General features: G+C 45.8%; 1 protein-coding gene across 3 annotated transcripts in view; it reads right to left on the bottom strand.

Moving 5' to 3' along the window:
- The window catches only part of FNIP1 (folliculin interacting protein 1), a gene marked incomplete at both ends in the record, with an annotated part of 88,430 nt that extends 78,991 nt beyond the window's left edge, over positions 1-9,439 (bottom strand). For all 3 annotated transcript variants that reach the window (XM_080699114.1, XM_080699115.1, XM_080699116.1), the window contains one exon: positions 9,348-9,439. In XM_080699114.1, coding sequence (XP_080555240.1) covers positions 9,348-9,439 — 92 coding nt within the window. The remainder of the gene's footprint in view (positions 1-9,347) is intronic.
- Positions 9,440-12,066: the final 2,627 nt, after the last annotated feature.

Genomic DNA, 12,066 nt, shown 5'->3' with positions numbered 1-12,066 from the left:
GAGGAGGATCACAAGTTCACAATCAGCCTCGGCAACTTTAGCCAGGCCCTCAAAAACAGTGACTTTTTTTTTCCTTTTTCTTTTTCTTTTCTTTTTTTTTTTTTTTTTGGTACTGGGGATTGAACTCAGGGACACTCTATCTCTCCAAGCTACACCCCAGCCCTATTTTGAAACAAGATCTTGCTAGGTTGATGACAGTCCCTTTATTTGATGAGGCTATCCAGGAACGATCCTCCTGTCTAAGCTTCTCATATTCTGAGATTATAAGCGTGTGGCACCATGCCTGGCTTAAAATACTGTTTTAAAATAAAAATAAAACTAAGGGCTGAGGGTGTAGCTCAGCAGCAGAATGCCCAGGGGTTCAATCCAGTACCACACATGAAAAAAAAAACAAAATAATAATAATAATAAAGATATTTTCAGACTTGCAAAGTCTCTTATTTCATTAATAATTTTTCCCCCTTTTTGGGCAGTACTGGGGATGGAACCCAGGGGCATTCTACCTCCTGGAGACATCCCCAGGGATAGAGAGAGAGAGAGAGAATGAGAGAGAGAGAGAGAGAGAGAGAGAGAGAGAGAGTGAGTGTGTGTGTGTGTGTGTGTGTGTGTGTGTGTGTGTGTGTGTTCGTTACTGGGGGTGGAACCCAGGGGCTTTTCCACCTCTGGGCTCCCAGACCTATTTTATACTTTTTTTTTGAGACAGGGTCTCACTAAGTTGCTGAGAGCCTCACTAAGTAGCTGAGTCTAGCTTCGAACCTGTGCGAACCTCCTGTCTCAGCCTCCCAAGAGCTGGGATTACAAGTGTGCACCACCACGCCCGGCTTATTCTTTATTTTGGAAAAGGGTCTCACTGAGTTGCAAAGGGCCTCAATAAGTAGCTGAGACTGTCTGCGAACTGTGGCCCTCCAGTCTCAGCCTCCCGAATGCTGGGATACAAGCATCCACCACCACATTCAGCTCTCCCAGCCCTTTTTTCATTTTTATTTTAAAACAGGGTCTCACTAGGTTGTTGAAAGTCATAAGTGAAAATCTCTAAAAATTACGTAAAAGTCCTCACTGGTGTAGGAAAGCAAACCAAAAAGCCTCAGGAATCTAATAGTTGCCTCCTCCAAATAATCATAACTGTATAAAATGAAATAGTTCGTTATTCCACATACCTGTGCTAACTAAGTCTGCCAGGCCAACTACTAGGCTCAGGGATTTTAGGGAGAAGTATAAGTAGTGAGGTCCCATCTACTTTTGGGAAGGTCTGGAATGAAATGCTGCTGTGTCCAGGGATACTCTATATTGGGCAGTATGTGTTCAAGGAAGGAGGCCCTTAGAGCCCGGGTTATGTTCCTAAAGAGCTAGGTTAGCCTTGGGAGGCTGAGACAGGAGGCTCGCAGGTTCTCAGCCAGCCTCAGCTACTTAATGAGGCCCTCCACAACTTAGTGAGACCCTGTTTCAAAATAAAGAATAAAAATACGGCTGGAAGTGTAGCTCACAGGTAGAATGGCCCTATTAAAACCCCAGGTAGAATGGCCCTATTAAAACCCCAGTACTGAAGAAAAAAAAATAGTATGTCAGGGAAGGCATCTGTGCATGTGCACCCATGCACACATACAAATACACACGCTGTACCAAGTGTTATGAAGGGTATAAATGAAGGACACATTCTGAAAAATGAATCATCCTTGCAATCTTTTGTGGGGGGGTACTGGGGATGGAACCCAGGGGCCTTCTACCTCCGGGCTACACTCCCAGACCTATTTTATGTTTTTATTTGGAAACAGTGTCTGGGGATTACAAGCATGCACCACCACGCCTGGCTTCATCCTTGATTTTAGCAAAGAAAAACTAAGCTCGGTGTGGTGGCACATGGCTGTAATCCTAGGTCTTAGGAGGCTGAGACATAAGGATTGCAGGTTCGAGGACAGCCTCAGCAAGTAGTGAGCCTCTCAGCAACCTAGCAAGACCCTCTACCAAATTAAAAAATAAAACAAGGTTAGGGGTGTAGCTCAGAGGCAGAGTGCCCTGGGTTGAATTCCTAGCACCACAAAAAAAAGAAGAAAGAAAAAACTAAAATAATGAAATGATTCCTTTAACTGGAAAACAATGATGTCAAAGAAAAACCTGCTTATATTTCTCATTAAATGAGCAGCTTTAGGAAAATAATCCAAAACAGAAACAACTTTGTTAAGTCAATTAGAACTCTTCCAATTCAGTGACTGTTATTTTTATTTATCTTTGTTGTTTTTGTGGTACTGAGAATTGAACCCGGGGGCATTCTACCTCTAAGCTATACCCTCTAGCCCTATTTTATTTTTATTTTGAAACCAGAGTCTTGCTAGGTTGATGAGAATCTCACTACTTGATAAGGCTGTCCTCAAACCAGCAATCCTTTTGTCTCAGCCTCCCAAGTACTGGGAATTTCAGGCATACCACACCATGCCTGACTGGATAACTTTTATGTTTTCATTAATAAAGTATTTAGTAAATGTCTTATTTGACTCAGGCGCCAGAAGTACAGCACTAAACAGTTAAACAGAGTCTGTATCCTTATGAAATTTACAATCTAGTAAAGGATGAAATGTAATTATACCTATAATCACAGCTACTCAGGACTCTAAGGCAGGAGAATCACAAGTTAGAGGCCAGCCTGTACGACTTAATCAAACCCTGTGGCTCAAGATTTTCTTAAAAATTAAAATATGAAGGCCGGGCGTGGTGGCGCACGCTTGTAATCCCCACGCTTGGGAGGCAGAGACAGGAGGATCGCGCAGGTTCGCAGAGAGCCTCAGCTACTTAGTGAGGCCCTTTGTAACTTAGTGAGACCCTGTTTCAAAATAAATAAAAAATAGGGCTGGGGTGTAGCTTGGTAAAATGCCCTTGGGTTCCATCCCTAGTACTGCAAAAAAAAAAAAAAAAAATTAAAATAAGAGGCTGGAATGTAGCTCCGTGGTTGAGCACTGGCCTAAAATGTGGCCCTGATTTCAATTTCTACCATGACAGCAACAACAAAATGCAACTTAACATAAAAACTCCTGCTACAGACGAGGGCTGCATCTTGATGGTGGAGTGCTTGCTTTAGATGCATGAAGCCCCGGGTTCCACCCAAGCACTACAAACAAAATAACTGACACAGTGGGAAAATACAGAAGAAATTATGGGTTCTTTTTTTTTTAATTTATTTATTTTGGTGGTACTAGGGGTAGAACCCAGGGGCTTTCTACCTCCGGACTATATTCCCAGCAGAAATTATGGGTTCTACTAGAGCCTTAAAGAAAAAAACTTTATAAACACATGAACCAGATTATTCCCAAGAAACATCAGATAGTTCAGATCAGACCCTGCAAGGAGAAGAAAAACTAGGAAGAAAACTAGAAAGGAAAAACCAGAGGACGAGGAGGTGTAGGAATTCTAACACATTAGTGCCAGTCATGCCTTTAATACTCAAAACAACTCTAAGAAGGCTGGTGCAACAGACACCAAGGCAATCTTTCCGATGTTTTCCACAACACTCCATCCAACGTTCTGCGTGAGACTGGTCTCACTAGCTCCAAGCGTGGAGTACAATTGGAATAACTCCATCCCTCACCACAGAGATAAGTAGCCTAGGCCAAAACCAATCAGGGTATGAATGATTATTCATTAATTCAGAGGTAATGTAAACAGCTCGCTGAAAATCCTGAGTATGGAGTTTGTCTTCTGGACGCAGTGATAAGAGAAAGAAGACCCAGAAGCACTGTTCCTAGAATTTCATAATGATAAAGGACTCGGTGACTAAATAACAAAACTCAATTTCAGACCCAAGAGACACAGACTCACACAGATGCTTCACCTTTAATGAATACATGATAACTCTTCCCAAAATTATATGCACAAATACCACTAGGGCAGGAGTATGAACTCTCCAGAAGGCTGACATGCCAAATTGAAGAGTTTGGACTCTGTTAAGAATCTGCCCATAGAGCCGGGCGTGGTGGGCACGCTTGTAATCCCCGTGCTTGGGAGGCTGAGACAGGAGGATCGCGCAGGTTCGAAGCCAGCCTCAGCTACTTAGTGAGGCTCTCAACAACTTAGTGAGACCCTGTTTCCAAATAAAGTATAAAATAGGTCTGGGAGTATAGCCTGGAGGTAGAAAGCCCCTGGGTTCCACCCCCAGTACCACAAAAAATAAAAATAAAAAAAAAATCTGCCCCCCTCACCTTTAAGTATAAAGTGGTGATAGGTTTGATGGTGCAAGTTGGGAGGATGAACCAGAGCACTCACACGATCAAGGCCAACCTGGGGAAACTTGGTGAGACTCTGTCTCAAAACAAAGGGCTGGGGTATAGCTTAGTAGTAAAGCACCACTGGGTTCAATCCCTAATACCAGAATAAAGAGTCCCTCCTCCATACAACAATAAGAACAAATACTTCTTTTTTTTTTTTTGGTGGTACTGGGGTTCCTGGAAGCCCTTCTACCTCCGGTATACACTCCCACGGGCTACACTCCCAGACCTATTTTTTAACATTTTTATGTGGAAACAGAGTCTCTTAAGCCAGGGAGGCTGGCTCCGAACCAGCGCGATCCTCCTGTCTCCGCCTCCCAAGCGTGAGGATTACAAGCGTGCGCCACCACACCCAGCAGAACAAATATTTCTAAAGAATAAAACAAACCAGGCATGGTAGCGCATACTTGTAATCCCAGTACTTGGGAGGCTAAGACAGGAGGATTGCAGGTTCACGGCCAAACTCAACTACTTAGGCCCTCCACAATTTAGTGAGACCATGTTTCCAATAAAGAATAAAAATAGGGCTGGGGTGTATCTCAGAAGTAGAATTCTCCTGGGTTCAATCCCCAGCACCACAAATAAATAAACATAATAAAAAATAAAAAGGGCTGAGGGTATAGTTTAGAGGCAGATGCCCTGTGTTCAATCCTCAGTACAAAAGAAAAAGAAGATGGAGGAGGAGGAGGAAAAAATCTATAAAGTAAGGGTCCTAGGAGTAAAGACTGAAGGGAAGGTGGTGGTCTTTTCCAATGGGGCAAACATGTGGTACTGGGGATGGAACCCAGGGCATTCTACCTCCAAGTTACACCCCCAGTCCTATTTTTTATTCTTTATTTTGAAACAGGGTCTCACTGAATTGCTGAGTGGCTGAAGCTGTTCAGGACCAAGATCCTCCTATCTCAGCCTCCCAAATGCTGGGATTACAAGTGTGCACTACCACACCTGGCTACCTATGGCTTCTTTATCAAAAGAAATTCCTATCCTTGGGTTCTACTATGACTTATTCACTGGGTATTGTACAATGATTTACTATAGGAACTGGCTCTTAAAGAGACTGAGCTTCAATTAGTCGCCAATACCTAGCTATGTGCCCAAGTTTGATTTAACAAATTAATCTGAGTAGAACAAAACAAAAAACAAAAGAGATTACAGAAAGGAAAGCATGGATCCGGGCGCAGTGGTGCAGGCCTGTAATCCCAGGATTCTCCCAGCATTCGGGAAGGGACGATCAGGGGATCAGGGTTCATGGACAACCTCAGCTACTTAGCTTGTGACCCTATTTCAAAAAATATAAAGATTTAAAAAATAGGACTGGAGGTGTAGCTTGGAGGTGTCTTGCCCTTGGGCTACATTCCCAGTACCGAGAGGAAAAAAGAAAAAAAAACCTGGCTTAAAAAGTAAATTCTAGTCTACTCAAAATCTGGTTATGAGCACATGGTGGCACACGCCTGTAACCTCACTGTGGAGCTGAGACAGGAGGATCATGGGTTCAAGACCAAAAATAAAAAAGGCTGGGAGTGTAGTTCACAGGTAGAATTCCCTGGGTTCAATCCCCACTAACACAGACACGCAGACACACACACACACGATCTGCGTTACCTAAGAAAGTGTTAAACATTACCTTAGGCAAATACAAGTTAAAGCCACAAAAAGATACCTTTATATCCCCTAGAATGGCTTTAATCAAGTCTTAAAATGGCTAAGATGGTAAATGTTATATTACATGTTTCTTACAAGAAATATGTATTTAACCTTTTTTTTTTTTTTTTTTTTGGTGGTACTGGGGTTCCTGGAAACCCTTCTACCTCCGGGCTATACTCCCAGACACCTATTCTTTTATATTTTTATTTGGAAACAGGGTCTCCTAAGCTAGCGAGGCTGGCTTCAAACTTGGGTGATCCTCCTGTCTCCATCTCCCAAGCGCTGGGATTACAAGCATCCGCCACTACACCTGGCTGTATTTAGCCTTTTTAAAAAGACTGATAATAAGCCCTGCAATGATACATGCTTGTAATCCCCAGGCTTGGGAGGCAGAGGCAGGAGGATCACACAGGTTCAAAGCCAGCCTCAGCTACTCAGTGAGGATCTCAGGACTGGGAGTATATAGTCCCTAGCCCCTGGGTTCCACCCCCAGTACCACCAAAATAATAAAAGATTGATAATAGCTGGACGTGGTGGCGCAGGCTTGTAATCCCAGCACTGAGGAGGCTGAGACAGGAGGATTGTGGTTTGTGGCCACCTCAGCTACTTAGTGAGGACCTCTGCAACTCAGTGAGACCCTGTTTCAAAAATAAAGAATAAGCCCAGCATGTTGGCTCATGCTTGTAATCCCTTTATTTGGGAGGCTGAGACGGGAGCATTGCAGTCTGAACAGCCTCAACTACTTAGTGAGGCCCTTTGCAACTCAGTGAGACCTTGTTTCAAAATAAAGAATAATAAAAAAGAGGGGGGGGTAGGGTGTAGCTCAAAAGTAGAATGCCCCTGGGTTCCATCCCCAATACCGCAAAAAAAAAAAAAAAAAAGGAATAAAAATGGGGCTGGGGGTGTAGGTCAGAGATGGAGTGCCCCTGGGTTCCTCCCCTAGTACCGCAAAAAATAAAAAGGCGGAGACAGGAGGATCGCACAGGTTCGAAGTCAGTGGCACTGGCTTAAGAGACCCTGTTTCCAAATAAAAATAATATAAAATAGGTGTCTGGGAGTGTAGCCCAGAGGTAGAAGGGTTTCCAGGAACCCCAGTACCATAAATAAATAAATACTGATAATATAAAGTAGTATTGGAGAGACTGTGGAGCCAATGTAACCTTCACACATTTCTGTTGGGAATATTAAACAGAACTATTTTTGAAAGTTCAGTAATTCTTTTTAAAAGTTAACCACCACACTGGGCATATGACCCTGCAATCCTATTACTAGGTATCCACCCAAAGAAATAAACTGTTCATAATAAGCCAAATCTGAAAACAACTTAAATGTCTTCCAGTAGGCCAACAGATAAATTGTGCTATATACATCTAATGGAATACATTCAGCAATAAAAAAAAAAATAGGCAAAACCATTAACAGATGGAACAATATGGAAAAATCTGAAAATCATCACTTTGGGTGAAAATAGCCAGACGCATGAGTACATACAATACAATTACATTCACTTAAAATTCTGTAAGTCAAAACTGTACTGTCAGTAACTATAATAATCATTACTAGCTTGAGTGAATAAGGGCTAGGAACTGATTCGTAAAGGAGCATAAGAACATTTTGGGTGACGGAAGTATTCTGCAAATTCACTGGGGTGGTAGATACATAACTGAATACATAACAAAGCTGACCAAGTGGGCTGGCATGCATCTGTAATCCCACTTGAGACTAGAGAAAAGCAGGTTTGAGGCCAGCCTCATCAACTTACTTAGACTGTGTTTCAAAATAAAAATAAAACGGGATGGGGTATATATAGATCAGAGTTAGAACACCCCTAGGTTCAAACTCCCGTGCCAATAAGTAAATAAAAAAATAACAAAATGCATGAAATTATTTTCATAAAATGTATTTCTATTTTATTATACACAAATTATAGGTCACCGAAGTTTAAGAAACAAAAGGACCTGAGTTGATTCAATTTACAAGTCACTAGCTATGCGATGTTAAGCAGACTTCCCATTTTCTCACATGCAAATCTTGTTTTTAAACAATTGCTTCTGCGATGTACTGCACTAATTAGGCTTCCACACTGGAAAAAAGGATTATATAGTTATCTATACTGCTACTTGCCCTATCTCACAGGTTATTGTGAAACAACAGATGAGATAACTGGCGAGAAAGTTCTTTGGCAACTGTAAAGTGTTACACAACTATACAGTAGATTTTACATTTTTAAAAAATAAACATGAAAAAAAAATTTTTTACATCACTGACTTTGATATCCTTGTAAACTTGGGTACCCAAAGTCAGTCTTTGCTCAGAAGTAGGAAATAACTGCCTATTCAAATGTCGTATTTTAAATATCCCTCTAGCACCTGCTTCCTACTGTCTCTTGAATTACTGGATGTTTCAGTTTAATATTATCTAGACTGCACTTTCGTTTTTTAAAGGAAAAACTAAGGAAATGTTTAGAGACAGTCAAGTTAGCATGGCAAGACGTTTATTTTCCAGTGGAAAGGATCAAAACTGAGATGTGTCTTCCTCTGAGAGGCAACTGAATTTCTTCCCGTTTAATATCAATTCCACATATACTTGTTGGCGGTTTCTTGGTATTACCTGCATTACTGAGAGAGGGTGAATAATTTTAAGAATATCAAAACCTTTAAAGCCCCTGTGGTACAATCATTTTAGACTCTTGCCTATTGGAAATTTGACAGGTTTTTTTTTCCTACTACTACAGTACAACTGGGCTCTCTGCGGTCCTACCAAGTTTGAGTGATATTTGACATTTGGCCTAGTTCTACTTGCAAGTTTCCAAACTGCAGTAAGTATGCAGGCACTCTGAAAGACACATGATATCTTCTTCAAACACAGTTTCAGGACTAACTTTTCCCCTGAATCCAACTTTATATCAAATCTTTGCCAGTCTTAAAAGTTATTCCACCAGCAACAGGTATTGCGACCAGAATTTAAGGAAGCCTGCGATACCACAAACATTTTGCCCTGGCTCGCCATCCTTAAAGACCCCCGCCCTTTCCCACAGTAGTAGAGGGGGCGATCCCAAGGCCGACGCCAGGCTCGGCTGGCCGCCGCTTCCCGGGCGGTCGGGAGTCGGCCCGGGCCTCTTAGGTTTCACATTTCTCCTTCGACAGCACTAAGGTCGCTCGGGCCGGTACTGCAGGGCTCCGATTTTAGTTTCCAAGAAACCTGCACGCGCGGCCCGGGCGCCGCGGCTCCGCGGCCTCCCCGCCCCAGGCCGGCCCGCTCGGGGCGCTCGGGGCGCTCGGGGCCGCCGCGGCGGGCGGAGGCGGCGGCTCGGCCGGGGGCCCGCGGCGCCCGGGCCGCCCCGCTCGGAGCGCTCCGCCGGGAGGCCGAGGCCCGAGCCCGGCCGCGGCGCCCGGGACGTCAACAAACCCGGCGGCCTGCCCGCGCCGCGACCCCCGCCGCAGCGCCTACCTGAACGCGCAGTCGGGGTCCCGGGCGTCGCGGCCCGGCGCGCCCAGGCCGCCCCGCTTGCTGAACAGCTTCTGGAAGAGCGTCGGGGCCATGCTGGCCGCGCGGGCCGGGGTCGCCGGGCTGGCGCTCGCGAGGGCCCGCTCCGACCGCCGCGCCGCCACCCCCAGGGCGCCTCAGTCATATGACAGAAATTAGTCACTTCAAACGGCCACGGCGCGCGGGGCGGGGCGGGCGGCCAGGCCGGCGCCCATTGGCTGGCGGCGAGCCGCGTCACGTGGCGGCGCGCGGAGCGGGGGGCGGGGCGGGGGCGGGGGGCGGGGCCGCCGCCCATTGGCTGGCGGCGGGGCCCGTCACGCGGCGGCTCGCGGGCGGGGCGTGCGCGGGGCGAGCCCGCGCCGGGGGCGGCGGTCGGCCGCGCTGGGGTCCGCGTCCTCCGGGAGGCGTCCCGAGGCCGGCGGCGGCCAGAGGCCGCGGGACGACCGCGGGGACGTCGGAGCGCCGGAGCGCGCGAGACGAAGGCCGGCAGCCGGCTCTCCCCGTCCACCTCGCTCCTGCGGCCCGGGCCCTCTTGCGCGCGCCGGCGGGTCTGGACTGGGCGCCCGAGGTTGCAGGGTTTGGGCTCAGGGCGGCCCCGCGGGGCTGCGGCGAGCTGTTGGTGGATCTGATCGGATTGTGTGGTCCTAACCGTGGAGGGCCCCGCCAGCACCGCCGCTCGGCAGGGAGGATTTTGTCCGGGCACGTGGGCAGCGGCTCTCAGTTTCCTGCGTCTAGAGCCTGGGTCGGGAAATCTCTGGGAAGAGCTAGCGCTTTGGAGACTGAGGACGTGGGCTGGCTCCTTGGTAACCAAAATCACCCGAGAAAGCACCGGAGACAAAATCTGTGAATACCTAGCTCGCCCTTTGCGCTAATTATTTAGTACCTTTGAGGCTGGGGGTGTGACTCGGTGGGAGAGCCCTTGCATCTGAACAAACAAAAAAGTTTAATAATGCTATGGAGAGAGGACCAGAATTTACACAGAAAGTATAGCTTGTTGGGGAGGAGGGGCTTGCTGGAAATTGAACCCAGGGGCGTTCTACATCAAGCTACATACCCAGCCCTTTTTTGGTTTTGAAACAGGTTTCAAACTAGATTGCGGAGGCTATCCTCAAACCTTGGGTCCTCATAGCCTCCCAAGTACTGGGATTACAGGCGTGCACCATCACACCCAGAAAAAGATATCTTGATGTCTAGGTATAGGAAAAGGAGGAACGAAGAATTCTAACGAAAAGCTAGAAAATGCTTTCAAAAAAGAAAAGTCAAAAGGGGGGGCTCATAAATCACTTTACAGGCTTATTAAACCCATAGAGCCAAGTCAAATCAGAGTTTGGATCAAAGCAACTTACAAATTTTAAGCATCCCTATCCACCCACTCCCCCTCCAGCATGAGGAATTTTGTACAATAAAAAGTGGATGTCAGGAATAACTCCTTATATGTTTGAAAGACTAAAGAGCTGGGTGTGACGGCACACACCTGTGATCCCAGTACTGGGGGGCTGAGACAGGAGGGTCACTGATTTGAGGACAGCTCCATCAAGTAGTGAGACTATTTCAAAATAATAATGAAGAGTAGGGCTGAGAGTGAACTCAGAGGTAGAATGCCTCTGGGTCCAATCCCCAGCACCACGCACACACACAGTTAACTTCTAGAGATCATTTCAGACAGTGACTAGTGTGAAATGAGTAGAAGTAGGCAATGAGACAGGGCATAGACAAGGCCTGAGAAGGAAACATTTGTAGGCTTAGGTTAATTCACTCAGAGGTCCTGTGTAAGTTGCCACGGCTCCAGAGTTACTGAGTAATACAGGCCATTCAGCAGGACTACACCACCTTTGAATTTCTGATAGCCCCCTGGACCCTGTCACCAAACTCTGAAAGACTTGAATAAGGTAAAATGAGCTGCGTATATTTTTTAATCACAAAACGTTTGGATATGGAATGGAATTTTTGTAAACAAAAAGTATTCCGTTTTTTTAAAGGGGGAAGTATATATCCTGTCAGCAATGAATCTTTTGGGAAAATTGTTTTGTTTTACACTAGCAAATTAAATGAATGCACATAGATGGTTTGTTGTGGGAAGCCATTAAGGTTTGCCCCTAAAAGTATTTCTGATTCAGCTGACTGTCCTTCGCCCAGAGTCAACAAGGTTCGGAGTCATGGAAAGTTCAAAGTAAAAGGTCTGGGAGAAGCTCAGGTGGTGATGGCGCGAGGGTGCTGATTAACCTACCTGTAATGCATGTGCTTTGGATGGGTCTCCATTGTATTCCGGTGGTGACAGCACGAGAATATTGATTGACCTATAACTGTATAAATACCTCCAGAGAAATGGACCTGTAGTAAGCCCAGTAGAGAATACTGACCCAGGAGCAGTCGTCGGCCAGTACAGATATTGACCAGGAGCAGGGGTCGGCCAGTAGAGATAGTAGGCTGGCGGTCCCCCCATGTTAGAATTTAAAAAATTCTTGGAATCAAATTCTTAAGAGTTGAATTCTTCATCCTCACGCCTCTCTTTGGAACCTGTACTTTTGCTGCCTGGCTCTGGCAGTTTGTTAAAGCCCATATAGGACCCAGAGCACCGAGGACTAATGACTGTGCATGGAGGGCACTGAGAAGGAAGTTTCTGAATACCATAGCCTCGCGGGCTTTCATCTCGGGAAAAATGACTTCATGGGTAATTATAGAT

This window comes from Muscardinus avellanarius, assembly GCF_963383645.1.
Source record: "Muscardinus avellanarius genome assembly, chromosome: 7".
Lineage (NCBI taxonomy): Eukaryota > Metazoa > Chordata > Mammalia > Rodentia > Gliridae > Muscardinus > Muscardinus avellanarius.
The sequence above is the reverse complement of the archived record's forward strand: the minus strand, read 5'-3'. Positions and strand labels throughout refer to the sequence as shown.